General features: G+C 38.1%; 4 protein-coding genes across 5 annotated transcripts; 2 read left to right on the top strand and 2 right to left on the bottom strand.

Moving 5' to 3' along the window:
- Window positions 1-435: 435 nt before the first annotated feature.
- On the bottom strand, window positions 436-10452 carry LOC132698745 (annexin B9). Of its 2 annotated transcripts, none has more exons than XM_060664971.1 (8): window positions 10300-10452; window positions 9709-9757; window positions 7469-7630; window positions 7196-7415; window positions 5803-5882; window positions 5495-5741; window positions 3659-3840; window positions 436-831 (listed from the first exon to the last, which is right to left on the bottom strand). In XM_060664971.1, the coding sequence occupies exons 2-8, from the start codon at window positions 9736-9738 to the stop codon at window positions 775-777; spliced, it is 978 nt and encodes a 325-aa protein (XP_060520954.1). In that variant the 5' UTR covers window positions 9739-9757; window positions 10300-10452; the 3' UTR covers window positions 436-774. The 2 variants fall into 2 exon arrangements, with proteins under 2 accessions (XP_060520954.1, XP_060520955.1); XM_060664972.1 differs by having other exon boundaries at window positions 436-1118.
- Window positions 10453-11405: 953 nt separating this feature from the next.
- LOC132698713 (protein Pixie) lies at window positions 11406-14673 on the bottom strand. The gene is made up of 8 exons (XM_060664914.1): window positions 14543-14673; window positions 14174-14390; window positions 13906-14121; window positions 13644-13851; window positions 13276-13584; window positions 12686-12970; window positions 12506-12621; window positions 11406-11982 (listed from the first exon to the last, which is right to left on the bottom strand). Exons 2-8 carry the CDS (start codon window positions 14384-14386, stop codon window positions 11503-11505), a joined length of 1827 nt encoding a protein of 608 aa, XP_060520897.1. The 5' UTR covers window positions 14387-14390; window positions 14543-14673; the 3' UTR covers window positions 11406-11502.
- A 676-nt stretch (window positions 14674-15349) lies between these two features.
- On the top strand, window positions 15350-18096 carry LOC132698131 (glyoxal reductase-like). Its single transcript, XM_060664029.1, has 6 exons — window positions 15350-15675; window positions 15779-15859; window positions 15917-16024; window positions 16079-16359; window positions 17615-17782; window positions 17841-18096. The coding sequence occupies exons 1-6, from the start codon at window positions 15537-15539 to the stop codon at window positions 18012-18014; spliced, it is 951 nt and encodes a 316-aa protein (XP_060520012.1). The 5' UTR covers window positions 15350-15536; the 3' UTR covers window positions 18015-18096.
- Window positions 18059-26568, top strand: LOC132698130 (tRNA-specific adenosine deaminase 1). Its single transcript, XM_060664028.1, has 3 exons — window positions 18059-18647; window positions 21320-21647; window positions 24314-26568. Exons 1-3 carry the CDS (start codon window positions 18059-18061, stop codon window positions 24606-24608), a joined length of 1212 nt encoding a protein of 403 aa, XP_060520011.1. The 3' UTR covers window positions 24609-26568.
- Window positions 26569-26672: the final 104 nt, after the last annotated feature.

Below are 26672 nucleotides of genomic sequence, written 5' to 3' on the forward strand. Positions count from 1 at the left end.
CGTGCGTCTTTTGCACGATAATGCACCTGTCCATACTGCTGGTGTTGCAGAAGCTGCCATTTTCGAGTGTGGGTTCCAACAGATAGGTCATCCTCTCTATAGTCCAGATATTGCCCCCAGCGACTCTTATTTGTTTGGATATTTGAAAAAGGACTTACGTGGACGTTTAAGGACGAAGTTCATTTTGCAGACAAATCAAAAGAATATTTTTTGAAGGGATTGAGTTGTTAATGAAGAGATGTAATAAGTGTATTCAAGTTTACTCTCTGTTACTTTACTTTCTTTAATATTCAGGCCGGGAAATTTTGGCGCTGCCCTCGTATTTATACATATTTTTTAATGTTTATTTTTTTTTGTTTCACTAAATTATTTTGCGTAACATTATTTGGAAGGTCATATAAAATATGGAAAAGTCAGGAAAATAAAACGCAAAACTTTTTCCCAATGTTTTTTACTGTAAGCACCAGAAGCACATTCAAGTTATACAAACGTTTACATAAAAAATGAAAATACATATAAAACGGTATTACGCGGCAAGCGCCCCAGAGGCGGGGTATACTCGCCGTCGAACCCAGCCCCCTCCTACATATAATTATATGGAATAACACTTAATAGACTCTAGAACAAGAATTAAACGACGGTATAAGTTCTGTGTCTCCTCGTAAAGCTATACGGTTATTTTATAAATACGTTTTCCGTTAAGGCCACCTAAACAACATTGAACAATTTTTTTTTTTTTGCTGTAAGGACACCTGAGAAATTTTTTAGCGGTATTCAACATCCGGAAGCGAGGACCTTCAAGACATACTTGATGTCGCCGCCCACGTCGTCCTGCAACACGTTACAAAAATATGATAGTTCGTTATGACGACGCGAGAGGGCGCGCTCAGCCGAGCGCGTCTCCTTTTATACACAACAGTTACAACAATGATGGCAGTTGACGATGAAAAAGCTAAAAACTACAATCGTGGGACGTAAAGAGTTTTTTTTTTAATTTGAGTGTGTTTCGGAAATTGACACGCAGGCGCGCGGAGGTGCGTTTAGACGGATAGTTTCGGGGGGTGGAGTTAGTCGAGTATGGCCAGAAGGACCCGCTTGTAGTCGCCCGACGTGTCACCCTGCAAAGGGAAGCAAATGTCAGTAAAACATGCGACGAACCTCCACGTGGGTTAGGAATCATCCCCTCCGCCCACGCACCAAAAAGAAAAAACGAAAAACCGCCACCGATGTGCACTTTTTACATGCAGCTATACTTCGTGCACTGGGAGTGATCAAAAATAACACCCCATTGTTTTCATGCCTTCAAAAAATAAAAAATAAAACTAGGGCTTATATTAAAGCACCACTACATCGCTCTCTAGCTATAATTAGAATTATTCATAATATTTTTTAGTTAAGTATTACTTAGCCAACTAACCAAAACTAATCTGCGTCTCGATATTATTGGGTTGTTCGGAAAGTCATTTCGTTTTTTTTGGAGAACATGAAAGACAGTTTTCGTATAATGAATAAATATTTTATTAAATTATATATTGGCCATTCTGGTCCGACACCTTTTGCCATCTTTCCGGCAGTAACATAATTCCCCTCTCATAAAAGTTTTGGTCCTTGCTGGCAAAAAACTGGTTCAGGTGGTTTTTGACATCTTCATTTGAGGTAAAGGTTTTGCCATCCAAAAAATTTTGCAGGGACCGGAACAAATAGTAGTCGGAAGGCGCCAGATCTGGAGAATATGGTGGATGTTGCAGTACGTCCCATTCAAGCTGTAAAAGTTTTTGGCGAGTGACCAAACTTGTGTGAGGTCTCGCATTATCCTGGTGGAACACTACACCCTTCCTGTTGATTAATTCGGGCCTCTTCTCTTTAAGTGAATCATTCAATTTGTCCAGTTGATGACAATAGACTTCTGAATTAATCGTTGTATTGTCCGGCAAAAGCTCAAAAAAAACGATTCCTTTGACATCCCACCGAACGGAGAGCATCACCTTTTTTTGGTAAATGTTGGCTTTTGACACGCTTTGAGCCGGTTCATCTTTTCTGCTCCATGACCTCTTGCGTTTAACATTGTTGTATACAACCCATTTTTCGTCCCCAGTAATAATCCGCTTCAAAAATGGATCATTGTCTTGACGTTTGAGGAGCGAATCACACACGTCAACGCGACGACACAAATTTCGCTCCGTAAGGACATGGGGCACCCACACATCGAGCTTCGAGGTTAAGCCCATGCCTTTCAAATGGCCATAAACAGTCGAATTCGACAAATTTTATCTCTCACCGATCTCTCGTGTGGTTATTCGCCGATTTGCATCAACTAATGCCTTTATCGCATCTTTGTCAGCTTCGACCGGCCTTCCAGACCGTGGTGCATCTTCGACATCAAAATTGCCGGATCGAAATTTTGCAAACCAGTTCTGGCACTGGCGTACTGTTAACACGCCTTCTCCATACACATCCGTCAATTTTTTTCTCGCTTGGACAGCATTTTACCTTTTCTAAAGTAAAAAAGTAAAATATGACGAAAATGCTGCTTATTGCTCTCCATATTTAAGAGGGCACCAACCAAAAACTACTGCGTAGAATTAATAGAACTTTTTCACACACAAGCCTTGCAATATCAGCTCTCAAGGCATATAATGGTTATGCGGCTTAAGTGTGAAGTTGGTTTCGAAAAAACGTAATTAAGTCCTCTGACGGGAAAAAACGAAATGACTTTCCGAACAACCTTATATTTTTTAGTATTACTTAGTCAACTAACCAAAAGTAATCTGCGTCTGGATATTAATTATGCCATATATCATAAAGCCAATTCTAGGGATATGTCCGACTGCTCTAAACAAGCTGTACAGGGTGTTTCAAAAAACAGGCATGCATGCATATTCTTTGTTGCTAATTTTCTACCGTTAAGTCTGTTGTATGTGGCAAGATATAAAAGAGTCAAAAAAGTTCTATTTTTTGTGGCTCATTCGAAGTAAAAAACAAAAATAACATTGCAAAAAAAACTGTTTCTTTTTAATAGTATCGTGTCTCGAAAAACTTTTCTCTTTTTATTACGATTCTCCAACCGAGCATTAGCGCATGTTTTTTGAAACACTCTGTATAAGACTGCATTTTTCCTGGCTAGATTCATAGACTGGCGCAACGGAAACCGATAAAGTGCGATGATATCTGTTAGATATCTAATTTAGTGTTTTTTACTCTTCATTATGATAAGTTCATTTCAAGCACTGGGACGACTCGTATCGGAAGAGTTTTCATGCGTTGCAACTGAAGAAAAAAGTTACTTTGTAATTTTAATTTTGATAAAAACTGTCAATCTCGGTTAGCTTTGTTTTTTTGCTAGCACCATCGCTTTCTACCATATTTTCGTGATGCTTTTATTTTATTGGTACCGGCCTAACACGAACACTTGTGTAAGAAACGTTTTCTTCCCACGAAAAAAAAATTGTTTTTTATTCCGACCGTGTTTTTATTTAGGCAATGGATTGCGTCGCGGAAACTAACTGGTAGCCAAAAATTAATCACAAGTTAAAAGACGGTCGTTTTCCGCGTAAGCAAATCTACCGGCGTTGCAAGGTGACACGGCAAAGTTCCCATCGATCAGAAAATGAAAATCGATTGAAATAATGATGAGCGCGAGTCGTCATCGCCGACTCACCTGGATCCACGACTCGAGCGTTTTGCCGTACTTGTCCAGGAACGCTTGCTTGATATCGGCCAAGTCGATCTCAGACCTCGACACCACGATACGGATCAGAGTTTTGTCGGTGGTTCCCAGTCCGGCCATCGCGTCGTGCAGACGTTCCGCAAAATACCCCACCTTGCTCTTGACGCACTTCACTAAAAATTGGTACCACAAAGATTAATAACGTCAGGATGATGCAACATTAAACAAGCAGGCTTCGAAATATCGAGAAACAACTAAATCCCAGAGTAACCGGGGTAACCATGGTAACCGTAAACAGCGTCCGAATATGGCCAATCGTGTGACGCCTCCGCATTCTTGCAGAAATATTTAAAAAACTGTCCAAGTTCTGCTTCCTGTTTTGTGGCCACGGTAAGTAAATACCTTTTTCCAATCGATGAACTTAATAGAGGTAAGTAAGACTACTTATATCAATGAGAACATATTAATTTTGTGTTTCCGATTCCGATCTGTGTTCTTCTTCTATTAACTTAAGTCAATTCTTTAATTTTGATTAGAGAAATCTCAATAATCGAGCAAAAAATCAGTTTTTTTTTTATGTGTCTCGTAAACCTCCCTAAAAAATAAAATTCTGCCCATCTCTGCCTCCCTATTTTATAAAAATATATTAAGGTACCTACAAAAACTACAGATTTAACATTATCACAGAATAAAGAATACAAGGTGATATTTTCCTACATCCAAAGGCAGATACTCTAATTTCTGGTGCAAATATTTATCATAGAATGAATTTTACTACACAAGACGCAATGAAGCATTAAGATATTTGACCTTTTGACACTAAATAAAAAATCCTCGTAACACAAATTTAGTGTTTTCTCATTAGTTTGGCCTTTACTTGCTATATCACGTGATATAATTTGAAATAACGTGAAACAATCTTTCAAACTTATTGGATCATCATGGCCCACTCCGCGTAGGATTAAGATATAGCCACCATACAGAATGGTGGCCATAGTCAATTGATCACTTCTTAATTGACCGGTCAAGTGATTACTTTTTAATTGACTAGTCGAAAAATGTTTTAAACAATATCTTGCAATTGTAGGGTATTATCTATCAGTATTTAATAATATGTATTTTTTTATAGTAAGTTATTTTGCGTTTGTGATGTTAAATTTACCTATAACCCTTTTCAAGGAATACGATATGATACGATACGATACTTAACGATTGGGGTAATTCCAATAATAATATCGACTCTATTGGGTGCCCAGGACGACGCGATTTCGACGTAATGCATAACATAAAACTGCCAAATAATTAATGCCACAATCCTAGCCGTAGATGACGTGGGCGTGAATAATGATAATATTAAACTAATCCAATGAGCCACTTCTAAGAATAATTCATCTTCAATTTCTACACTAACTATTGAACCACGCCAATTACCACTGTTGAAATTTTGTTTCGGACTTATAGGTTAGAATTGCTGGAAATTACTGAGTTTAAGCTCAAAACGGAAGTAAAAATTCAATAGAGCATAACAAAAAAGCAGTTAGATGTAATGTAGATTTCCACAATATAAAACACATATTGGATATTAAAAGGGAAAGAAAAGTGGAGAACTGATTAGGTTAGTATTAACTCGTGACTGATTCTAGTCACGGGTTCTGCATAGTGTTAATGATGTAAAAAAAGGAGAAATAAATAATTCCAAACAATTGTTTTTTAAGCCCAAGAGTCACAAAACGTCCACCACAATAATATTAAATGAATAACCTCTAGTATTACCCAATGGTTTAACACTGGACCGGCAGGTGGCGCATCGCTTATCTTCAAACTTACCGATGCCCAAGAGTCCCTTCTTTACGCTTCCCGAGAACTCCTTCTTGATGACCTCCTCTATGTCCTTGCCGGTCAGCCTTTCGTATTCGCCGAATGTGGCTCTCAGCTGCTGATAGCTCCTCGTTATCAGTATCGAGTTAAAAATCGATTCCTCCGTACCCCACTTGGCCTCGCCGGCTTCGATGAGCGCTTCCGCGTCCGCGGTGGCTTGCTGCTCGTTGACGCCCTGATTTTCGTCGCGATTGGCCTGTCGAAACGTCGGACCGTCGAAACGATACGGTTGGTACTCGCGAAAAAACGTCACTTACCTGACAGAGCGAGACCAGGAGTCGCTTGAAATGGCCGGAAGTGTCGTCCTTCAGGTCCTTTTCGAGCGGCTTGCCGTAAACTGGAAAGGGAAGGGAGACACAATTTTCACGCACGTTTGGTTTAATTATTGAAAACTCGTATGTTGAGATCTGGTGCAATAACGTATATAACTATAACTTTTAAGGTAAGGTAAGGTAAGGGTAAATACAGGCTGAATGTCCAATTTTTTGACAATACGGGTTTGAGCGGAAACGACCTATATTTTTTGCATTTTTGGATTCTACGTAGGATAGAATGATTTTTCTCTTTTTTATTTTATTTCAATTTAATTTTTGAAAATCGTGTCTAGGAGGCTGTGATCAGCATAAATACTATTTACCGGGTCACCTGATCATGGGAAAAATTGTAAATGAAACTTTTTATAGCAAATTTTTTTGATTTTGAAAATTTTTGTGTCAAAACGTTGCAAAAAAAGGACCCGTTTTAAAAAATGTTTGTTCCCAGGCTATCTTAACCCTTCCAAATTTCAAATCGCTATCTCAAGCCGTTTAAAAGTTATAGTGTTCCCACTTTCTTGTGTCATCCGGTATAATACCCTATATTTCAAGTCCTATCGTTTCTAGTGTTGAGAGGCTGGCCAACTTCTTAACTAACTAGTCAAATTCGATCTCGATAACATCTGGCAATTGTAGAGTTATTATCTACCATTATTTAATAATAATACGTATTTTATAATAAATTATTATGAATTTCCGAAGTTCAATTTACTTATAACCCTCTTAAAGGAATCCCCGGATACGATACTCGTTTTCGACTGTTGTGTGGGTTAATATTTTAAAAATAAATAAATACAGGATGACGAAAAATTGACAATAACTATTTAAAAGAAAAATTGTTAAAAGATTTTTTTTATGGAAAATAACTTTATCGTATTTAGCATTTCATTCATTTGTATAAGGCTGACTATTTGAAATTTATATTTGTTGGCCAAGATGACCGCAAAAAAAAATCAATGTACTATAGATATGGCGCCTAGTATTTACTGTCGTTTGTCAACTTTTTAAAATCTTAGCAATTATGCTCGGTAATAAAGTTTTTAATTAATTATTAATTAATTTTTCAATCAGAATTTGATCGAACAACGTCAGATTTTAGATTCGCTTATGAAATAATATATGTGTATGTATGTATTACTATTGTTGAAGTGGCAATTTCAAATGAAGAGTCTGTAGTGAATTAGACGGCGGCGTATATACGTAACTATTTACTAAAGCGCACAGATAAACATTTTGCACTTGCCAAGCGTAACGACAACAATAGAAATTCGAATTAACTTTAAAAAAATCGCACGTATTCGGGCCCCAAGGCCGTCGCTAGTCATTGTATACTCACTTTGCTCGTAGAATTGGGCAATCGTCCTGATTCCGTAATTAGACAAGGTGCACAAGATTTCGATGATGGCCTCCTCGTCGGTACCGACACCGGCGACCGCGTCGTGCAATTCTTTGGCGTAGAACTGGGGCAGCGGCGTCATAAGAGCGACTATGACGTCCTCGAATTTGCCGCCCAATTCGCTTTTGAGTTCGGAGATCAGGTCTTTACCATAGGAAGTCTGCGAAAGGCGTATCTCCGGCACAACTAAATAAAACGGAACTGCGCACTTACCTTGAAAGTTTCCGCAATTTCTAAACGCTGAACAATGCCTCTGCGCGCCAGGACGTCGATGATGGCTTTTTCGTCGGCGCCGAAACCTTTCATCGCCTTCTTCAGGGTGGCCGCGTCGGCCACGGGATCGAAAGGATCCGCGGGGTACACGGTAGGGGTGCACTGGGGCAATAACAATAACATTTTCAAAGGAAACGAAACGCGCTCGATTAATTTGATTAAAGGTTAAAAGATTATTAATAATCTTAGCCTATATACGACAGCCCACGCCCGTGGGTATTTATTTAGTCATGTAACATTACACGCTTCTTAAGTAACGTTCTAAAAATAGAACTGCACGCTTGAATCATTTAGTAAGTTTGTGATTGTGGAAAATATTCCGACCGAGTGGACGGTTATGACGTCACGCGCACAATACCGATTACGCGTAGAACGCAAACTATGACAACGTCGAAGCGAATTAAGAATTTATTGTCTGTGATTATTTTACGTAAACTACCCAATCTACTATTCTGTGTTCCTTGTATAATCAGTATCACAAAACTATTGTTTAGGACTGTTAGAGCCAAATAAAACTTTTAAATTCAAAAAATGATCCCAGAAATCTTTTAAACTCGCCGAAATAAAAGTTAAATAAATCGCCCCGGCCTCTTAAAACGAGAATCGGATACATTGTTGGGACTTTGAAGAAATGTGATTCCACTCGTTGTTACATCCAGTAAGTTTTTATTTAGTCATTTTTAGTTTGCAATGGATTAAAAATTTAGTTAGTGCGAATAAGTGTAAAAATGTTTTTCTTCATCACCAGCACATATTTATAAAATGAATGAAGAAGGCTGAACTTATTTTGTTGGTTAAGCAGGCTATTCCAATGATAAAAAAATTAACGAATGGATTGGTGAAATAAAACCCAGTCTTAAAACTATTGTAAGTAAAAAATGCATGTAAAAACAGGGATTCAGAATTTCGTTGACATTGCGGCGAATCCTTTAATTGATGCAGCCATAGTTCCATTATAGCGCTGTAACATTAACAACTAACTATAATTTTTATCATTTTTCTATAATGCGAAATAATTAAACGTACTAATAAAAAATATTTACGCGATAATAATAATTATATTTACCCAATTTTTATGTTAAATGGCGCATACCATCGCCATGAAGTCAGCCCAAGGTTATGTACCAAAGGTTTCGGAAACAGATGACTCATTTACTACTTAAATCTAAATATTGACTAGTTAAAGATAAACTCACTATAAATAAATAAATAAGTTCTCTTAGCTACTTGGAGACTGATATCGCGCATCAATTTAATTAAGCTAATGCGTGTGTTAATCATGTCTAATGACACATTCGCTCGGAATTGTTGCTGTTGCATGTTCCCGCGGTATAGACGTGTGGGTGTATGTATAATCGTTAATCAATGATGTTCGTGGCCTGTTTGGGCGTTTACCTCGAATACCTAAATATGTAAATAATTGAGTTGCTATCGCAACGATCAATGAATGATCGAACTCAAATGTCATTATTTTTTTTCCAACCTATTTGCTCTTTACACGACTCGGCGTATTTTTAGAACGTGGTGCACAAAAAACATTAATTATTATTAGCCACAAATATATACAGAGTATAATGATATTTCGAAACTCTTGGTTATTAAAGTTTAGCGAAGCTTGGAAAACAACAAAAACATTTTAATTAACATAATCTCGAAACCGTCTCCGAAATCAACACTCCAACCTGCTATTCAAATATTTTAGTTTATTTTTTAAATAAACATCTTCCTACTGTTTTTGATTTGGGCGATGCTTTTTTCTATCTACATGTCAGGGTTATTTTATTCGGAAAACTGACTATTTCTTATTATTGTTATTTGTTTTGGTTAGTTATATGGTGTTATATGGTGGTTATTGTGCCTAACGGTTAGTCGATATTTGTGTGTGAATTCAATAATAGACTAATAAATAACAGACAGAGGCTCCAACAAGTCTGGGGTTATTTTATGGATGCAGCATAACCTACTTTCTTTAATCGATACATATTTTCGAGGCAAGCGAAAGTTTCGGACATGCGCGTTACGATTCGTATTCAGAATCCGTTTAATTTTTTGTTGTAACGCCCAAATATCGATGGCGTAGTTCGATTTTTAAAAATAGAAGATGGTTCCGCCGGTCTATGTCATGAGCACGCGGTTTAGCGTGATGACATTATTCTTAGTATTAATAAAAATGGACTTACTTTGAATGGGTAATACTGCTGGTTGCTCATGGTTGCTTGTATGTGGTTCCTAGAAATAAAAAACAAACGAAAACGTTAACACTAAAACAGGTACTACTAGGTACTGCAGTTGGCGATTTATCAGTCGGTACTGCGCCCGCGTCCGGGCATGTATAAGAATAAATACAACACCATTAATGACATCATCGTTTTAAATAAACATCACCTTGCAACAGTGAATAACAACGTCGATTCGATTCTTTGAATCGCGGATTAGATTGAAACGGAATTCTTTTATCGGGGTTTAGTCATTCGTCTGATTTTATTTTTCGGTGTTTGAGATTCGTCTAAATTTATCCGTGATGAACTTTCTATTTATAAACAATATTAAAGCGGCGGACCACGCCCGTAACTATTACAGAGCAAATGCCAATGACCGGCGGTTTGTACGACGGGCCGCAATAGAAAAACGTTTATTATTTATAAGACATTCCTGCAGAGCACGACCGGCATTACCTATCAAGCAGTATATTAAATAATAACCGATAAGTATCGCACTTGACCGATAACGTTTTGATATACTTTGATAGACGACTCTCGAATATCACTTACCTTGCTCAAAAAACACGGGAGAAAAACTCGTTGAAACGAAACTGTGTCACGCCCAAGTGAAACGCAACCGCCTGCAACTCTACGCGTATCCAACTGACTACGATCGGCAGTCGGCACTCTGCGAGAACACGTAGGGGTCGGAGTGGAAATTCCTGCGAGGTCGATCATTGGGCGGGATTCGGTAAAACGGATGTTTTTATTTACTCTGCGCTTTTACGAGTTTTTTTTAAACGTATGGGAGTTTTTTTTGTTATAGGCGCCTATTTTAAAAGTAAAGTTTCAATTCCTTCAAATTGTCTTGAAATCGGGCGTTATAGGGCGATCGAAGGCGAAATACCGGTAATTTCCGTTCCGACGCGGTATCGGTTACCTAGATGTTACGTCATCATTGACTCTGCGACATCATCGTAAGAGAAGCTTATATCCGGTATTTGTTGTTTCTGTCAGGTTGCTATATGCTATATCCTAGCCTATGATTCCTAGTTTAAGGGAATTAAGTTATCTTCCCCGGATTGACATTTTTTTTACGAACATTGATGCCTTCGGTTATTCCTGGTTCATAATCAGCATTTGAGCCATCTATAACCACAAACGTACCGCGTTTATGAAAAATATTTATTGATAATTGACATTTACGATCTTCTCCCCCAAAGCCCGGTATGTACCGGTGGCCACAAAAGACCTGGTTATGACGTCCCCTCTAAAAAACCGTTGCTGAAAATTTTGAGAGCCTTTTAAATAAATTTAACGGAATAATCTATACAAAAAGTTGTTCTTAGGTTTAAGTACAACTGGCAACACTGTGCCGATGATAACGTTTTAATAAGGGTTGGCGAAGTTTATAAACCTCACCTGCTGACATACTATATTTTCTCTGCGACTATTAGTTTTTGGGTGAATTTGTGTGCAAAATATCACAAGTAAGATTCATCGAGTGAAAAGTGTGATGTCAGATCTGACACCTGTGATGTACTCTTAGTGATACTTGCTGCAGGCTTGACCAATGGATAATTGGACATTCTAGGAAAGGGAGTAGAAAGATATTCATTTTTCCATTGTCAATTATCAATGGGTAGCCGTAGCGACGATAGCATAATAAAAAAACGTAATTATAAATCTTTTATTTTCCTGCCTTTGTTAGAATATAACATTATTTCGCCTCTGAAGCCCGGGGGTGACCGACATATGCCAAGTACTCTACTTTCAATCTTCCAAAAAGAAATATTGACCGGCCCGTTTCTGTTCGACATCCTTCACCGATTCCTGCTTATTTATCCTGGGTCGGAAATTATTCGGATCTCTCCTGAACGTTATCCCGAGCAGTTCCAAAAATCGATTCATTCCTGCGAGTAGCGTTTGCGGCGAGTTCGCGATGGTACACACCGAAGGTTGACCTTCAAAAACGATGACCCGATCGGCCAGATAGGTCGCCATGATGAAATCGTGCTCGACTACGAAACCCGTCTTTTTCGCATGCAGGATGAACCTCTTGATGACTTTAGCCGCGACCAAACGTTGCTCCGAGTCCAAATAGGCGCTCGGTTCGTCGATCAAATAAACATCGGCCGGTTTGCCTAGGCACAGGGTCATCGCGACCCGTTGAAGTTCGCCACCCGACAAGTTCTGCACCTCCTGGTCGATTATGTCGTCGATCTTTAACGGTTTCATAACGTCTGCGATGAACTAGAAACGGTAGGAAACGTTATCGGGCCGCCCAATTTTCAAAAATTTTGATTATTTCCAATTTAAATACAATGTGTCTGGACAACCACTGCTGATCTTAAGATAATTCTATTTGTTTCTTTCTTTTTTGTTGTTCCCTATTTAACTAATACCCTGTATTATACCCAGTTTTATTAATATAAACATAATAATTAAGATACATATTTTTTAATTTGCCAGTATTGTTCATACAAAAACATATATAAAGTGATTACAATTTTTGGATTTTCAAAAAGATCCCAAAAAAAAAGTAGGTAGTATTGCGTAACTCGACACGTTTATATATTTATTGGTAAATATAATTAACTACATTATTATAGAGAACAACTAAAACCAAACACTTGGCTTAATTGCTGTTGGTCAACTACTGGAAAATTGGGCACCACATTTGTTAGCACATTTACACGTGAATTTGGATCAGACATGTATCGGAAATTGCCAACTAGAGTTAATTCATGTAGAAACTTATACCAGTATGTCATACCTGCGGATGTATGTAAGCGTCTCTAATCTTTTCGTGAAGCAACTGCCTGACAAGGCCCTGAGACTTTGGACTTATCTTCTGGGGCTTATAACTGATATGGAGCTGGGGTAAGTTGCCTGAAACACAATTCGATTCGTACAAAATCAACTGAAATTCCAGCCCGCGAAAATAGAAACCTACCAGACCCTTCATCCGGTTCCAAATTACCCGCCAACATCCTAATAAAGGTGGTCTTACCGGTACCATTCTCACCCAAAAGCACCAAGATTTCCGAATCGGAAAACTGACCCTTTTTCACTTGCAGTTTAAAATTACCCATGGTCCTACTCATCGCGGGATACTCGTAATGGTTCATCCGCTTTACCTCTTCCTCGGTTGCCGATTCGGCAACTTTAAACACCAATGATTCGTCGCGGAATCGAAGATTTTCGGTTGGCACAAATCCATCCAAAAATATGTTTATACCTGCAATCCAAATCGGTTCGCACCCCATATGACATCACAGACTTGTAACTTATTAAAAAGTATTTCGCTTTAATTCCATTATGCAATTTAAAAAATATTTAATTTAAAGTCAAATTAATACAAATCAACTAAAATATAATACTCACATGAAGACTTTAATAATATATTATCAAAGAGAATATGGAATATTAAAATTTTAAAAAAATAACTGTGAAGTCCTTTATTTTTATTATGAGAGCAATAATTTTAAGAAAGGGAACTACAAGTTTGTTTTATACAATGTAAAAGTTCATGCATTGTCTCACCTTCTCGAACCGAAAAAGGCATAGTGACAACGCCATAAGCACCCGGAACGCCATACAAACAACAAATGAAATCTGACAGGTAATCAAGTACACTCAAGTCGTGCTCCACAACTATTATAAATTTGTCAGGACTCAATAAGGATCTAATCGTTTGCGCCGCGTTTAAGCGCTGTTTAACATCCAGATAAGAAGAAGGCTCGTCGAACATGAAAATATCGCCATTTTGAATGCATACCATGGCACAAGCAAAACGTTGAAGCTCCCCTCCCGAGAGGGCGCTTATTTCCCTTTCGCGGACGTTTTTCAAATCTGATAAAAAGAATGAATGATCTAAGCATGTTCCGTGATATAAAAGAAAAATCACCCACCTAACATTGTGCATATTTCCTCTTGGTTCTTGAGTTCATCTTTTTTATCCAACAATTGACCTACGGTACCCTTCACCGCCTTAGGAATTTGATCTACATATTGCGGTTTTATCAGTGCTTTTAAGTCATCTTCCAATATTTTGGTGAAATAATTTTGCAACTCGCTACCTCTAAAATGGCTTAAAATCTCAGTCCAATCAGGAGGATCCTACAAATTTTATGTAATCCCTTTAAATCCCTTCCAAACCTGCCTCTAATATACCATAAATCGCCCTAAATTGGGCTTCTGCTTCCCAGCCAATATTTTGAGTGCTGTAGATTTACCTATCCCATTTGTACCAACAAGACCCAACACTTCACCAGGACGCGGTATAGGTAGACGATGCAATTTAAATGAGTTCTTACCATATCGATGAGTAGTCTCCCGGTGTAAGTTACTCGGTAAATTAATAATGGTTATAGCTTCAAATGGGCATTTCTATGTAAATACTGTCGCGTTATTTATGAAACAGCTTATATATAAATCTCACCTTGACACATATACCGCAACCGATACAAAGTTCCTCCGATATAACAGCGATTTTGCTGTTTGGGGTAACTTCAATACAAAGTTTTCCCATTCGTACAACGGGACACGATTTTTTGCATTCTTGCCGACACCTTTTCGGTTTACATTTGTCGGCATTCACGATAGCGATCCTAGTGAGTTTGTCGGTCTCTTCCGTTTCCCTTCGACGCGACATTTTTCTGCAAATTAGAAACAATATGTTCGCCTAAAACTTGCGACTTGTATAACCTCAAAACTTTAATTCAATTGACATTGAATTCGTTATGGCCCCCTTTCTGTACAATGAACAGTGACCAAAATTTAATTTATTTTGAAAGTTTATGGAACTTACCTTGCCTAAAATATATAAACTTTAAATGCAAAATGTTTTAAAAGCACGGTCCTGACGACCGGCCCAAGTAAAAGACAAATTATTACAAATTGGTCGGGGCACTCCTTTTTACGTCATCACGAACTTAACGTTATGTGAAGTAAATATTGTTCTTTGGTCGAAGTTAGACCTGTCAACTTGACACTCGACTTGTCGGAGGTTTTGGGTTCGATTAGGTGTGTTTGTTCGACTTTAACGACTTGGCAAAAATTGTCTAATTTACTTGTCGATATATGGAAAAACTTGGACAGCCGTCTAAGTAAAGACGCGAGCTGATTGAATTAAGGAAAACAAAATTCCTTGATTGAAAGTAAAACACGTTAGAAACGATGCAATTTCTACATGTAATTTTAATTTTTTGTTATGATAGAAATGATGCAATTCTTTTTAGCAAATCCGGCATTATTATTTTTTACTTTCATTATCTGTGGAACATGATTTTACGAAGGGCCCTCACCCAATACCGGTGAAGGTGCAATACTTCCACCAAATAAACTCTCTAAAATTCAAAAAAAAAAATTCCGCATAATTATGCTCACAAATTCGGGAACAAATAACTGGTAATTTCATCTGCCGAATTTCTTGCAATTCAGTAATAGACACGTGGCAATACATAAATACAAGTAGAAATGAACGTTTAAAAAGTAGATAAAAAATGTGTATTCAGAGATAAAACAAGTGACACAAATTGAAATTAAATGTACAATAATTAAATCTAAGTTCCTAGCGAGATATGGTACCTGAACCAAAAAATGTTTTTGTTTCCTAAAGAAATGATTTCATTTTTAATAAGCCATTACACAACACTTGATAACCTTGGCCGGGGTTATTGAAGGGTATTGATTGTGTGAAAATAAAAGCAGGTTTTTAAACAGATTCATTTTACTAAATTTGTTGATTTCCTCTGAATCTCACGTGCCCTTAGCGCACACATTTTATTCGTCGACAGTGCGAAATGGGGTCTTTAGATTTTTTTCAAAGATTTTTGATTACGTCATTGTTCCTAATAACCGGGTGTAACTGTGAAGAACCGGTTTTAGCCAAAGACATGAAATTCAAACTTCACAGCGGAGATTTAATGCCCTTGGTAGGATGTGAGTATATAAAATTGAGTTAAGGAGTTGCGTTAAATAATTATATAAGTTGCACTGTTAAAAGGAATCGGCTTTGAACTTAACCTGAATAAATGTTTTTCAGTTGGAACTTATCAGATAAGGGGAACTGAGCTCATACGGGATGTATTGGATCACGCGCTGGCTGCCGGTTATAGATTAATCGGTATTAAATAAACGGATTAATTGTTTTTAAATTTTGGTTTAATCCGGTGTTTTTCAGACACCGCAAAAGTTTACAGGAACGAAGAGGACATTGGCAAGGCGCTGAAAGAGTTGTTACCGAAATATAATCTTACCAGGCAAGATATATTCATAACAACAAAACTCTGTAAGTACCTAATAAAACATTTTAATAAAATTTTTACAATTGTGCATGTAACAGCGCCCAATGATCAGGGTGAAAAAGCATATGATGCTCTGCAAGAGTCTTTAAGGAAGTTGGATTGCGGGTACATTGATTTATACTTGATTCATTGGCCGGGGGCTTACGGAGTTAATGCATCAAAGGTTAACAATTCTGCGCTGAGAGCTGAAAGCTGGAAACAGATGGTCAAAGGCGTGAAAGATGGACTAACCAGGAATATTGGTGTGTCAAATTATCTCGTCAGGCATTTGAAGGAGTTGTCGGCAAATGATTTTGGTATAAAACCTGCGGTCAATCAGGTAATAAATGTTGAAAAAATAAGAATACATAATTAAAATGTTATTTTTACGGCAATGTGGCATTCCCCTTACATAACTAAATGTTCAGTAAAAACTTTTATTGGTAAGGAATCTTTGTTCTCAAAAAAGTTATTAATCTATCATCTACTAATAGCATTTTATTTAATTAATTTCCTGGTTAGCAATCTAAGACAAATTTCGTTTATTAGGCCTAGTAAATATAATTAACAGAATTGCAGAAAGGGGTGAATTTTTTTGAAGGATAGTTTTCAAGAGGCTCACAAATGTTTATTTTGGACGGAAAGTTGCATTAATTTGGGGTCCATTTTGACACTAGCACTTTCTTTTGCAATCTTTTGACTCTTTTTCTTTAATGAATGAAATGATGGGAAAACGAGTAATTCAAATCTACCATCAATATTAGCACCTACCTAACCTTTGTAATCTACTAATAAATATAAGACTCGTCTTTACTTTTTCGGGGAGGGTCTGCCAAAGGCGCTAAGGCCACTTTGATACACACCATAGGGCATATTTAATTGGTATATTTTGATTGCGGATTCCTTCTGCTATAGGTAGATAGACAACTGCTAATCATATAAAAATTACTTCTACTACTAACTCGCGTGCCGGACCCTAAAACAAAAAAAAAGTCACCAAAAGACAAACCAACCTCCTTACCTTATATGAAAATTCCTAATTGCATCCCCTCTAGCGTTACACCGTAAAACAGAAAGAAAATGCAATAAAGGTTTAAACGTGCGCACGTTAGATGGCGCCATTCCAAAAATAAGTTTAAATTTAATACTGGAAAAATTTATTAAGGTATACCGATTTATTCAATTTTCTGCGCGTACGGATCTTGATACCTAACTGTTAAAATGATCAAACAGAATTCTTATGACTGCATCTTTATTATCAACATGTGCACTACCATAGTCCTATCGTTCGTTGTTCCTTTAAGTTTCTGGTCAAACAAAAACACAGACCACAACCAAAAAGCACAGAATACGAAATATACATGGCCAACTTGAATCTAAGATAGAAAATCATAATTTAACAAAATAAATAAGAACTAAAAGTTCAGATTTTCACGAAATTATATATTTTTACGTGACAATTGTGTCGACAACACCGTGTCTTTATCAAATGTCATTTGAAAATATATAATTTCGTAAAAATCTGAACTTTTACTACTTATTTATTTTGATAAATGGATTTCATGTCATAATTTAACACTAACCTCTAATTATAGGTCGAATGGCATCCCCGTAATCGCCCTTCCGATTTATTGGAATACTGCAACCAGGAAGGTATTCTGCTGCAGGCGTATTCATCGTTGGGCGGTACCGACAATAACGATCTCTTAAAAAACGCGGACGTCGACAAGATAGCGAAAAAATTGGGAAAATCACCCGCTCAAGTAAATTAATTCGCCGGCGTTTAACTCCGGCCACACGAATACAGGGAGTCGTTTGTAGATTTTATTGCGGTGGCCGCTGCAGCAAAACATCGCGATTATTCCGAAAGCGAGATCGAAGAAGCACATCGACGACAATATCGATCTGAATTTCGTCATTCCCGACGAGGATATGGCGATCTTGAGCGGTTTCTCCCAAAATAGGTACGCCTGGAATCCGGAAACCGTCGTCTGATCTCCCATTCCGCAAGCTTCGGCAGCTTTTTTTTATACGTTACTATGGATCGAGAGTTTCACAATAAAATCGCAGAAAAGTGTTTGTTGCATTTTCGCGCGTTACCCAAAACGGGCAAACCGAAAGATGGCGAAGAGTGGACCGTGTTGTCGTGTATCGCGAAACGTTGCGACGACGACGACGACAACCTGGAGGTCGTCTCCGTCGGCACGGGTTCGAAATGCATCGGCAAAAGTAAAATGTGCCCGCGGGGAACGGTCTTAAACGATTCTCACGCGGAAATCGTGTGTCGACGCTCGTTCTTGCGATACTTGTACGACCAGATGAATTCCGAACGGTCAATTTTCGATTTCTCGTCCGAGAGGTCCAGGTTTCAGTTGAAGGCCGGCGTGACGTTCCACTTTTTCACGACGCACGTGCCGTGCGGTGACGCGGCTATTTTCGCGACGCAGCTCGTCGAAGATTTCGGTGATATTTTGACGAGCAACGAAGGTCCCGGGCCCGCCAAGAAGAAGAAGATCGCTTCGGACGTGTCTCGCACCGGTGCCAAGTGCGTCGTCGGCGACGTCAGACAAGACTCGAAAGAAGCTGGCGCCGGGTATCACGTCGTCGGAGTGGTGAGAACCAAGCCTGGTGAGTGGCGTTTCCATAGCGGTTGTTTGCACCAACATTTTTAGAGGTCATCTAACGCTAGGTTTGTTACTTGATACCTTATTTTAGGGGTCTGAGTTCACCTATCTACTAAAGGGCAACATTCACCGTTATTGATACATGTTGCAAGTTGCGAGTATCAGTATTTGCCTGTTTCACTGTCGCTCTCAAAAATATAAAACAATTTTACTTCCTTCATGGTAAATCGCGAGTTTCGCGAAAAATTTCTCAAAAATTTGTATGCACTGCAAGGAATATTCAAATAGACACCATAGAGAAACGGCAGTAACAGTTTTAATAAAAAAAAAAGCAAAAGGAATAGTGACCGATATCTTAACCTCACAATTAGCCTTTCTGAAGGCTTATTAAATAACATTCGGTTAAGGGTCTTCAAGTCCCGCAGAAAATTTAACACAGTCGTTTGTTTATCTCAAATAACCATGGTTTTACCCATACTTCTTGTCGTTCTTTTTCGAAGTGCCTGGCAACTAAACTTGCTACTGCAATACTGGAACGTGCAGGACATAAAAACGTGGATACAAATCTTAGAGAGATGTTTGTAGTGATGGATAACTCATTAAAATTGTCAAAAATTGTTGGTCGCTAGTACCCTAAAATGAAAATGTTTTTTTGAGAATTGGTTCAAACTATTCCAACTATATAGAGTTGATTGAATGGTTCAGTAGAGGAGGAAATATTTATTATTCTGCGATCTACATGGTATGGTTTATAAATCCAATAAGTTCTGCGAAGATGGAACCAACCGTTGGAGCGTTGTATGCTTTAATGTTAACAACGAACACGGCACAAAATTTATTGTATTGCAATTCATTTGCAATGCTTCTTTTGCGTTTCCCGTTTTCTTTCTTTATATACTTCAGTTTTTCCAAATAATACCCAGGAAATATTATACCTTGCTGTATGCCACAGTCTCAAAGGAAGATTTAGATCAGGATTCGCAAACATGCTACTCATCATAAAAATGTGAGTATTTTACAGAGAAATTAGAAATCACCAAGCCCCTGTTGAGATCTTCACTTGGAAGTATGTTGGATCTTTATAGTCTAGTGAAACCAGGAGTATCGCAGATACTTCTTATGTTTATTTATTATTATTTATTTATTTAGCACTTGGCTTGGCACATAATCAAGTAAAATTTGCATAAACAAAACTGTAAACTTCGCAAATACCCCGTAAGTCTCTTCTTGAACACTCTTGGGCATGGCGCGTCCTTAATATTATCCCGCAGTTCGTTAAAATTACAAACACTATCGTAGAATAGAGTTTTCTGTAAATTTGTTGTTTTTACCATAGAAACATTGAAGTGGTGATTGGAACGAATATTATATCGATAAAAGTTTGACCTTTTTGTCCAACCATAATTTAAGATAGCCCGGTTGGTGATCGTGCGCAATTCCATAAACCAACATTAAACTTGCTCTTCTAATGAACTGCCCGACATTTAGCCAATATCTATCACAGTTCAGGATGATTCTCATAACCCTATTTTGTTGTAACTGTAACTTATTTAAATCTTCTTTTGTACAAGATATAAGCAATGAACAAACATATGAAAAATGAGGCAAAATTATACTATTATACACTAACATCCTAGTCCACTGCGGTAAAAACCGCGATACACGGTTAAAAAAAAAAACATTTTCTTATCAATTTTTTGCATAGATATTCAACATGATTACTAAAGCATAATTGTGGATCCAAGATCACCCCTAAATATTTAATTTCGGAAACAAACTCAATTGTATTACCCGGTATATCCACAGAATACCCCGACTTATAAAATTTTTGACAGTTAACCTTAGAACCGTTAACCATGCACTTGGTTTTGGAGCTATTTAATTTCAGTTTATTTTGACACAGCCATTCATCAGCAAATAAGTTAACAAAGGAGTGTTTTAAAACCTGATACATATCATTTATATAAATAATATATAAAAGCGGGCCCAACACGCTTCCCTGCGGTACCCCCCAACTGGTATCCCTATGACTAGAAACATTATTATTAATTCGTTCGTTATTCGTAACTGAGTCTTCGCGTACAGCTCACGTTAAGCCTACTTGTAAATGAAGACGGGTGAACTGTAGTCGTCAAATGCCACGGAGTTTCACAGGGTGACCTAACTATTACGTTGCCCACATCACAAGTGCAACAAAGATATAGTGGGATTTTAGAGCAAAGTGCCAATTGCAGTATCTACTTGCGAGCAAGAATATGTGCCGCATATAAGATGTGAAGACTAGGTTAAAAACATGGGTATAGATATATAGAAGCTTTCTCTGTTCCGATAATACGCTTTTGCGCATAAGAAGCCAGCATTCACGGCTTCTAATATTATCTAATACTTTTATGGTTAAATTACACACCGGCCCAGCGTCAGAGAAGTTTACTACGAAATTTTTTTATGATATGATAACCGGGTCATTTCTTGTCTCTCTCGATAATTTCAGTGTTTTGGTTATCATTATGGTCGAGATTTTCCCTGTCGATGGATATCGCAAAGTACGGGAGGGCTACCCAAACTTTTACAGCCGCAACCATTTTTTTACAAATAAACTTTCTATTTCTTACGGGAAAGCTGAAAAAGTTGTAAAATTAACAGTGATCTTGGCAGTTTCAAGTTTCGTATTTCCAGGCAGGGGCGATCCTACTTTATCAGCTTCCTGCAGCGATAAAATGGCAAAGTGGTGCCATCTAGGCATTCAGGGGGCGTTGCTTTCGATTCTCCTGGAAAGTCCAATTTATCTGTCCAGTTTTACGATAGCGACCGGGACTCCGTTTTGCCCCGCTGCCCTGGAGAGAGCGCTGCACGAAAGGTTGGGCGGAGCCGCGCCCGATGATGTACCTTATCACCCGATAGCTGTCGGGTGGGGGAACAAACCCTTCCCGCACGCCAAAACCGACAGTAAACGGCCGTGTGCGTCTAGTATATCTTGGTCGCGTATTGGAAATAACGAACAACGGTATTTATAAGGTTGTTCGGAAAGTCATTTCGTTTTTTCCCATCAGAGGACTTAATTACGTTTTTTCGAAACCAACTTCACACTTAAGCCGCATAACCATTATATGTCTTGAGAGCTGATATTGCAAGGCTTGTGTGTGAAAAAGTTCTATTAATTCTACGCAGTAGGTTTTGGTTGGTGCTCTTTTAAATATGGAGAGCAATAGGCAGCATTTTCGTCATATTTTACTTTTTTACTTCAGAAAAGGTAAAAATGCTGTCCAAGCGAGAAAAAAATTGACGGATGTGTATGGAGAAGGCGTGTTAACAGTACGCCAGTGCCAGAACTGGTTTGCAAAATTTCGATCCGGCAATTTTGATGTCGAAGATGCACCACGGTCTGGAAGGCCGGTCGAAGCTGACAAAGATGCGATAAAGGCATTAGTTGATGCAAATCGGCGAATAACCACACGAGAGATCGGTGAGAGATTAAATTTGTCGAATTCGACTGTTTATGGCCATTTGAAAGGCATGGGCTTAACCTCGAAGCTCGACGTGTGGGTGCCCCATGTCCTTACGGAGCGAAATTTGTGTCGTCGCGTTGACGTGTGTGATTCGCTCCTCAAACGTCAAGACAATGATCCATTTTTGAAGCGGATTATTACTGGGGACGAAAAATGGGTTGTATACAACAATGTTAAACGCAAGAGGTCGAAAAGGCAGAAAAGATGAACCGGCTCAAAGCGTGTCAAAAGCCAACATTCACCAAAAAAAGGTGATGCTCTCCGTTTGGTGGGATGTCAAAGGAATCGTTTTTTTTGAGCTTTTGCCGGACAATACAACGATTAATTCAGAAGTCTATTGTCATCAACTGGACAAATTGAATGATTCACTTAAAGAGAAGAGGCCCGAATTAATCAACAGGAAGGGTGTAGTGTTCCAGCAGGATAATGCGAGACCTCACACAAGTTTGGTCACTCGCCAAAAACTTTTACAGCTTGAATGGGACGTACCGCAACATCCACCATATTCTCCAGATCTGGCGCCTTCCGACTACTATTTGTTCCGGTCCCTGCAAAATTTTTTGGATGGCAAAACCTTTACCTCAAATGAAGATGTCAAAAACCACCTGAACCAGTTTTTTGCCAGCAAGGACCAAAACTTTTATGAGAGGGGAATTATGTTACTGCCAGAAAGATGGCAAAAGGTGTTGGACCAGAATGGCCAATATATAATTTAATAAAATATTTATTCATTATACGAAAACTGTCTTTCATGTTCCCCAAAAAAAAAACGAAATGACTTTCCGAACAACCCAATAATTGCGTTAGCGGGTAAAAGCCTAGTAGATAGGATGCAATTTTATTACCTGCCCCTTTTTCGCACAAAATTGCGGTAATTTTTATTTCGGGCATGCACATACACAATGTTTGAATCAACTTTTTATTTTGTTGCTCATGTAATAAAATGCAGGTCATGTCATTACTATACAGTTTGTTCCATTTTTTAACGCGTTACGTATCTTCCTTATTAATAAAATTAGAATGTTGAGGCTTTCCAAGACAACTACAAGGCGACGCAAACATAAATGTCCTCCCATCCCATACAGGGTGATTTTTGGAAATTTTGCATTTTTAGACACCCTTTACAGCTCGGTTACTCTTATACTTGTGGAACAGGTAAAAACTGGTGTGGATGTTTTTTTTTTACATATTTTTTTAATAAATTAAACTTGTGCATTTTTAAATAACATTTAATAGCATAACATTTTCATCAAAGACGAGAAGAATAGCACCACCAAACACCCTTGTTTATTTTTACTTATTTCCTATTTTTCCCTTTAACAAATACAGTGTGCGAATGTATTGGACGGGCTAAAACTTCTAGAGTATTCTACCCGTACTCCCAATCCGCACCCTTCATAATATAAGAAATGAAAATTAAAATTGTCATATGTATTATAAAGAGTTCAGTGAAGCGTCTAAGAAATTATTTCGTACAAGGTGGCTTCGAACTAATTTTTTTCTAATTTTTGAAATAATCAACTACTTCATCGTTATTATTTATATGTGAATTTATAGCTATCTAGTGAGCCCTACATGTTTAATAAAAATGTTTTATAATACATTTTCATGATACATCAGTTTAATTAATTATTATTATTTTATTATTTATTTATTAAGTTATTTAAAAATACATTTGATATTTAAAAGAAAAACGGTATTCGATATCAGGTAAATGTATATATTGAAACAGCAAACTTTTAAAATGCTTTATGCGAAGTAATAATGGGTCTCGAATACACAATATTTTCTTTTTTGTAAGTGGTAAGAAGAATGAATGTTACGGCAAGACTTGAATCGATAAAGCAGTTAAATACTGTTGGTGACTGGTTAAAAAAATCGGAAAAAATTTGGTTTCAGTGAACTCTTGATAATTAAAACGCTTGACAATCAATGTTATGTTATATGTAATAATAATTAAAATGTATATAATACAAGCTAGCAACGCAACGTTAAAATTGAACAACAATTATGCTGTCATATCTCATATGGTATTGTTACGCTTTTACGCAACACCATATAGTTGAAAATATTATTCCATTTGCATTGTACATAATGTCCATGCAAAAATTGCATCGTGTCTACTGAACTTCCGGTTTCGTCTCTTCACCCAAAGGGTTTTCAGGGCGTTGGAAGTTGCCGTTGACGGACGAAGGCAGGGCGTGACCAAGAAGAATTCAACCGAGAGCGGAGGGGCCTTAAAAATTTGCAAGTTGGCGCTATTCGGGCAGTTTATCGCCGTGGCGAAACGATTTGAGATTAAAATCGCGGCCGACGTAGAGAGCCTCGACGTTATGACGTACGAAAAGGCGAAACGAGCCGCCGAAGAGTACCAGCGGCGCTGGCACACGTTGCGGCAACTATTCAATATTTGGCCGCGAAAAGACGACGAGCTTCTACAGTTTTGCGCCCCAAAATAAAATGATTTGTCACTCCAAAACTTTCCAGAAGAAAAAAAAAACAAAATGCACGCTTATACGTCGTGTCACGTATCGAGTCAATTTGTGGATAGCAGCGAATTCGATCTAAACTGTGAGGCAAATTCTATTAAGACTGAGATGATTAGTAATCGGGATTGTTTTCTTTGTCAAACATCCCATTCCATCGTTCCTGTTGCTCGACCACCCGCCCGGGTTGCTCAAAGTTCAAGTATGCGTTTCACAAAAAAATGTTGGGCTCGAGTGCTAGGATCATTCGCCCATTGCCGACTTCCGTCGAGGATCTTCGCTTTTGGTCATTGACCAACACGTACAAAGAAGACATATAACCAATATTTGCTCAACTAGCAAAAAAACAAATTTGACCGATACCAAAAAAAACCGACACCCCCCGCTTCCACCGCGGACCATCCGGGCCCATCCGGCCTCCATACCGGCGTGAACGGGGAAAAACGACGGGGGCCGACGACGATTATAACTTTAAAACATGCACTGAACACTAACAACACTAAGTCCACACAGTGGAAACCGATATCAAACTTTTGAGGACGAATACAAGGGATTCTGTCGGGAGCGAACGGAGGTTAAACCGCCGCGTGCAATGCTCCCACCACAGAATCCCCGGGTTGCTCCTGCTGCTGCTGTTCTAGTGTGTACGAGGGACGTGCCTCGCGCTCCCACGACCAACACTCCTTGGCCGGTGCATTCTAACCCCCGGTACCCTTTGTGTGATTTAAATGTGTAACGCCCTAAACGATGCGCCAACATAACGTGCGACTTGTCAAAAGGACAAACCGCGATTTTTTCTAGAACAAAACGAAGTATGTGTATGTCGCGTTTCCTATAAAACACACATTTTGTAAACAAAACTTCTAGGAAGTGGGGTTATCAAATAATTTTCAAAAATGTTGTTTTTTTGTTTACCAAAATTCACATTTCTATTCACTGTCATTTAAACGATATTAAAAACACTCAATTTAATTCGATTATTATGCATCGTAAAAAAGTGGAGTATCATATTATAAAAACAGGTAGAAACTGACCAAAAAAAGTGACAACCCCCACTGAAACCCACAAAAAAAAAGACACGCACTTACCAGTTGTAGGGAAATGGACATCGCACTGAATATAGTCGACAATACACATGCAACGTATTTATACGCGTGTACTCCCTTCCACGGTTGAATTAAAAATAGAAAAGTAACTTAAAAAGTCGGAAGGTCTTCTAACCGCAAGCACCAACGCCGATTTGAATAAACGCGGTGAACGTATGTTGCCGCCAGAAAACCATGCAGGGTCAACATGATTTCAGACGGGAACGACACGCTGTCGATGAAAACACGATTTTCGAAATAAAGAATTCGGGTGTCCAATTCATCTTCAAGAACAAGCAAATAGACTTTCAAGTGCAGGATTTTTGGGATTTTTTGTACTTCCTAGAGGATGAGGTGAGGGAAATCATGTACGGGAACGACATAATAGTCTACACCGGGGACAATATCGCGTTGCGCTATTCGAATGAAGAAGAGAGCTGTGAGTTGATACTGAAACAGGATCATGGCGACGAAATTATCCTCGATGAAGTAGAAAATCTCACACACATTACACATCTAATTTCAGTTACACCCTTTTTAGACCAGTTTAGTAATATTTTTTTTACTGCAGATCTCGATGACGAATAGTTGGAACCCTTATTTGGCCACCCTGTTGATATTTAAGTGAAGTACGTGTTTATTTTAAACCTTTTTTAAAATAATTTTCTGACTAATACATTAGAATGTTAGAAAGGCCTACATGTGTCAAATAAGTAAGTATATAAATTTGTATGCGTTTTCTTTCAGATGTTTTTGCAAAATTTAGATTATTATATATCTTATTTTTACAATTATATCAATAAATTCAAATAATTAATCAACAAGGATACCTTATCCATTCTTCTCTCATTTATATAATCCAGTAACAACCATCTTTATATAGCCGTTCGAGTTTGGATCAAGTTCACTGGGCAGTTGTCCCCCAGGTAAAGAATCGATATGAAAACATTAC

Source organism: Cylas formicarius, unplaced genomic scaffold, assembly GCF_029955315.1.
Source record: "Cylas formicarius isolate icCylForm1 unplaced genomic scaffold, icCylForm1.1 PGA_scaffold_2__14_contigs__length_35257938, whole genome shotgun sequence".
NCBI classification, from domain to species: Eukaryota; Metazoa; Arthropoda; class Insecta; order Coleoptera; family Brentidae; genus Cylas; species Cylas formicarius.

Bases quoted from the DNA above. Each gene is read 5' to 3' on its own strand.
- LOC132698745 (XM_060664971.1), bottom strand. From the start codon at position 9,738: ATGAGCAACCAGCAGTATTACCCATTCAAA. The intron at 5,742-5,802 runs GTAAGTGACGTT...ACGTTTCGACAG, and splicing joins TCCTGGTCTCGCTCTGTCAG to GCCAATCGCGACGAAAATCA. The intron at 3,841-5,494 runs GTAAGTTTGAAG...ACCAATTTTTAG, and splicing joins GAAGGGACTCTTGGGCATCG to TGAAGTGCGTCAAGAGCAAG.
- LOC132698713 (XM_060664914.1), bottom strand. From the start codon at position 14,386: ATGTCGCGTCGAAGGGAAACGGAAGAGACCGACAAACTCACTAGGATC. The intron at 12,971-13,275 runs GTGAGACAATGC...TTTGGATTGCAG, and splicing joins GCCTTTTTCGGTTCGAGAAG to GTATAAACATATTTTTGGAT. The intron at 12,622-12,685 runs GTAGGTTTCTAT...ATTGTGTTTCAG, and splicing joins GGAACCGGATGAAGGGTCTG to GCAACTTACCCCAGCTCCAT.
- LOC132698131 (XM_060664029.1), top strand. From the start codon at position 15,537: ATGGGGTCTTTAGATTTTTTTCAAAGATTTTTGATTACGTCATTGTTC. The intron at 15,676-15,778 runs GTGAGTATATAA...AATGTTTTTCAG, and splicing joins TTTAATGCCCTTGGTAGGAT to TTGGAACTTATCAGATAAGG. The intron at 16,025-16,078 runs GTAAGTACCTAA...TGCATGTAACAG, and splicing joins ATTCATAACAACAAAACTCT to CGCCCAATGATCAGGGTGAA.
- LOC132698130 (XM_060664028.1), top strand. From the start codon at position 18,059: ATGGATCGAGAGTTTCACAATAAAATCGCAGAAAAGTGTTTGTTGCAT. The intron at 18,648-21,319 runs GTGAGTGGCGTT...TCGTATTTCCAG, and splicing joins AGTGGTGAGAACCAAGCCTG to GCAGGGGCGATCCTACTTTA. The intron at 21,648-24,313 runs GTATTTATAAGG...AAGGGTTTTCAG, and splicing joins ATTGGAAATAACGAACAACG to GGCGTTGGAAGTTGCCGTTG.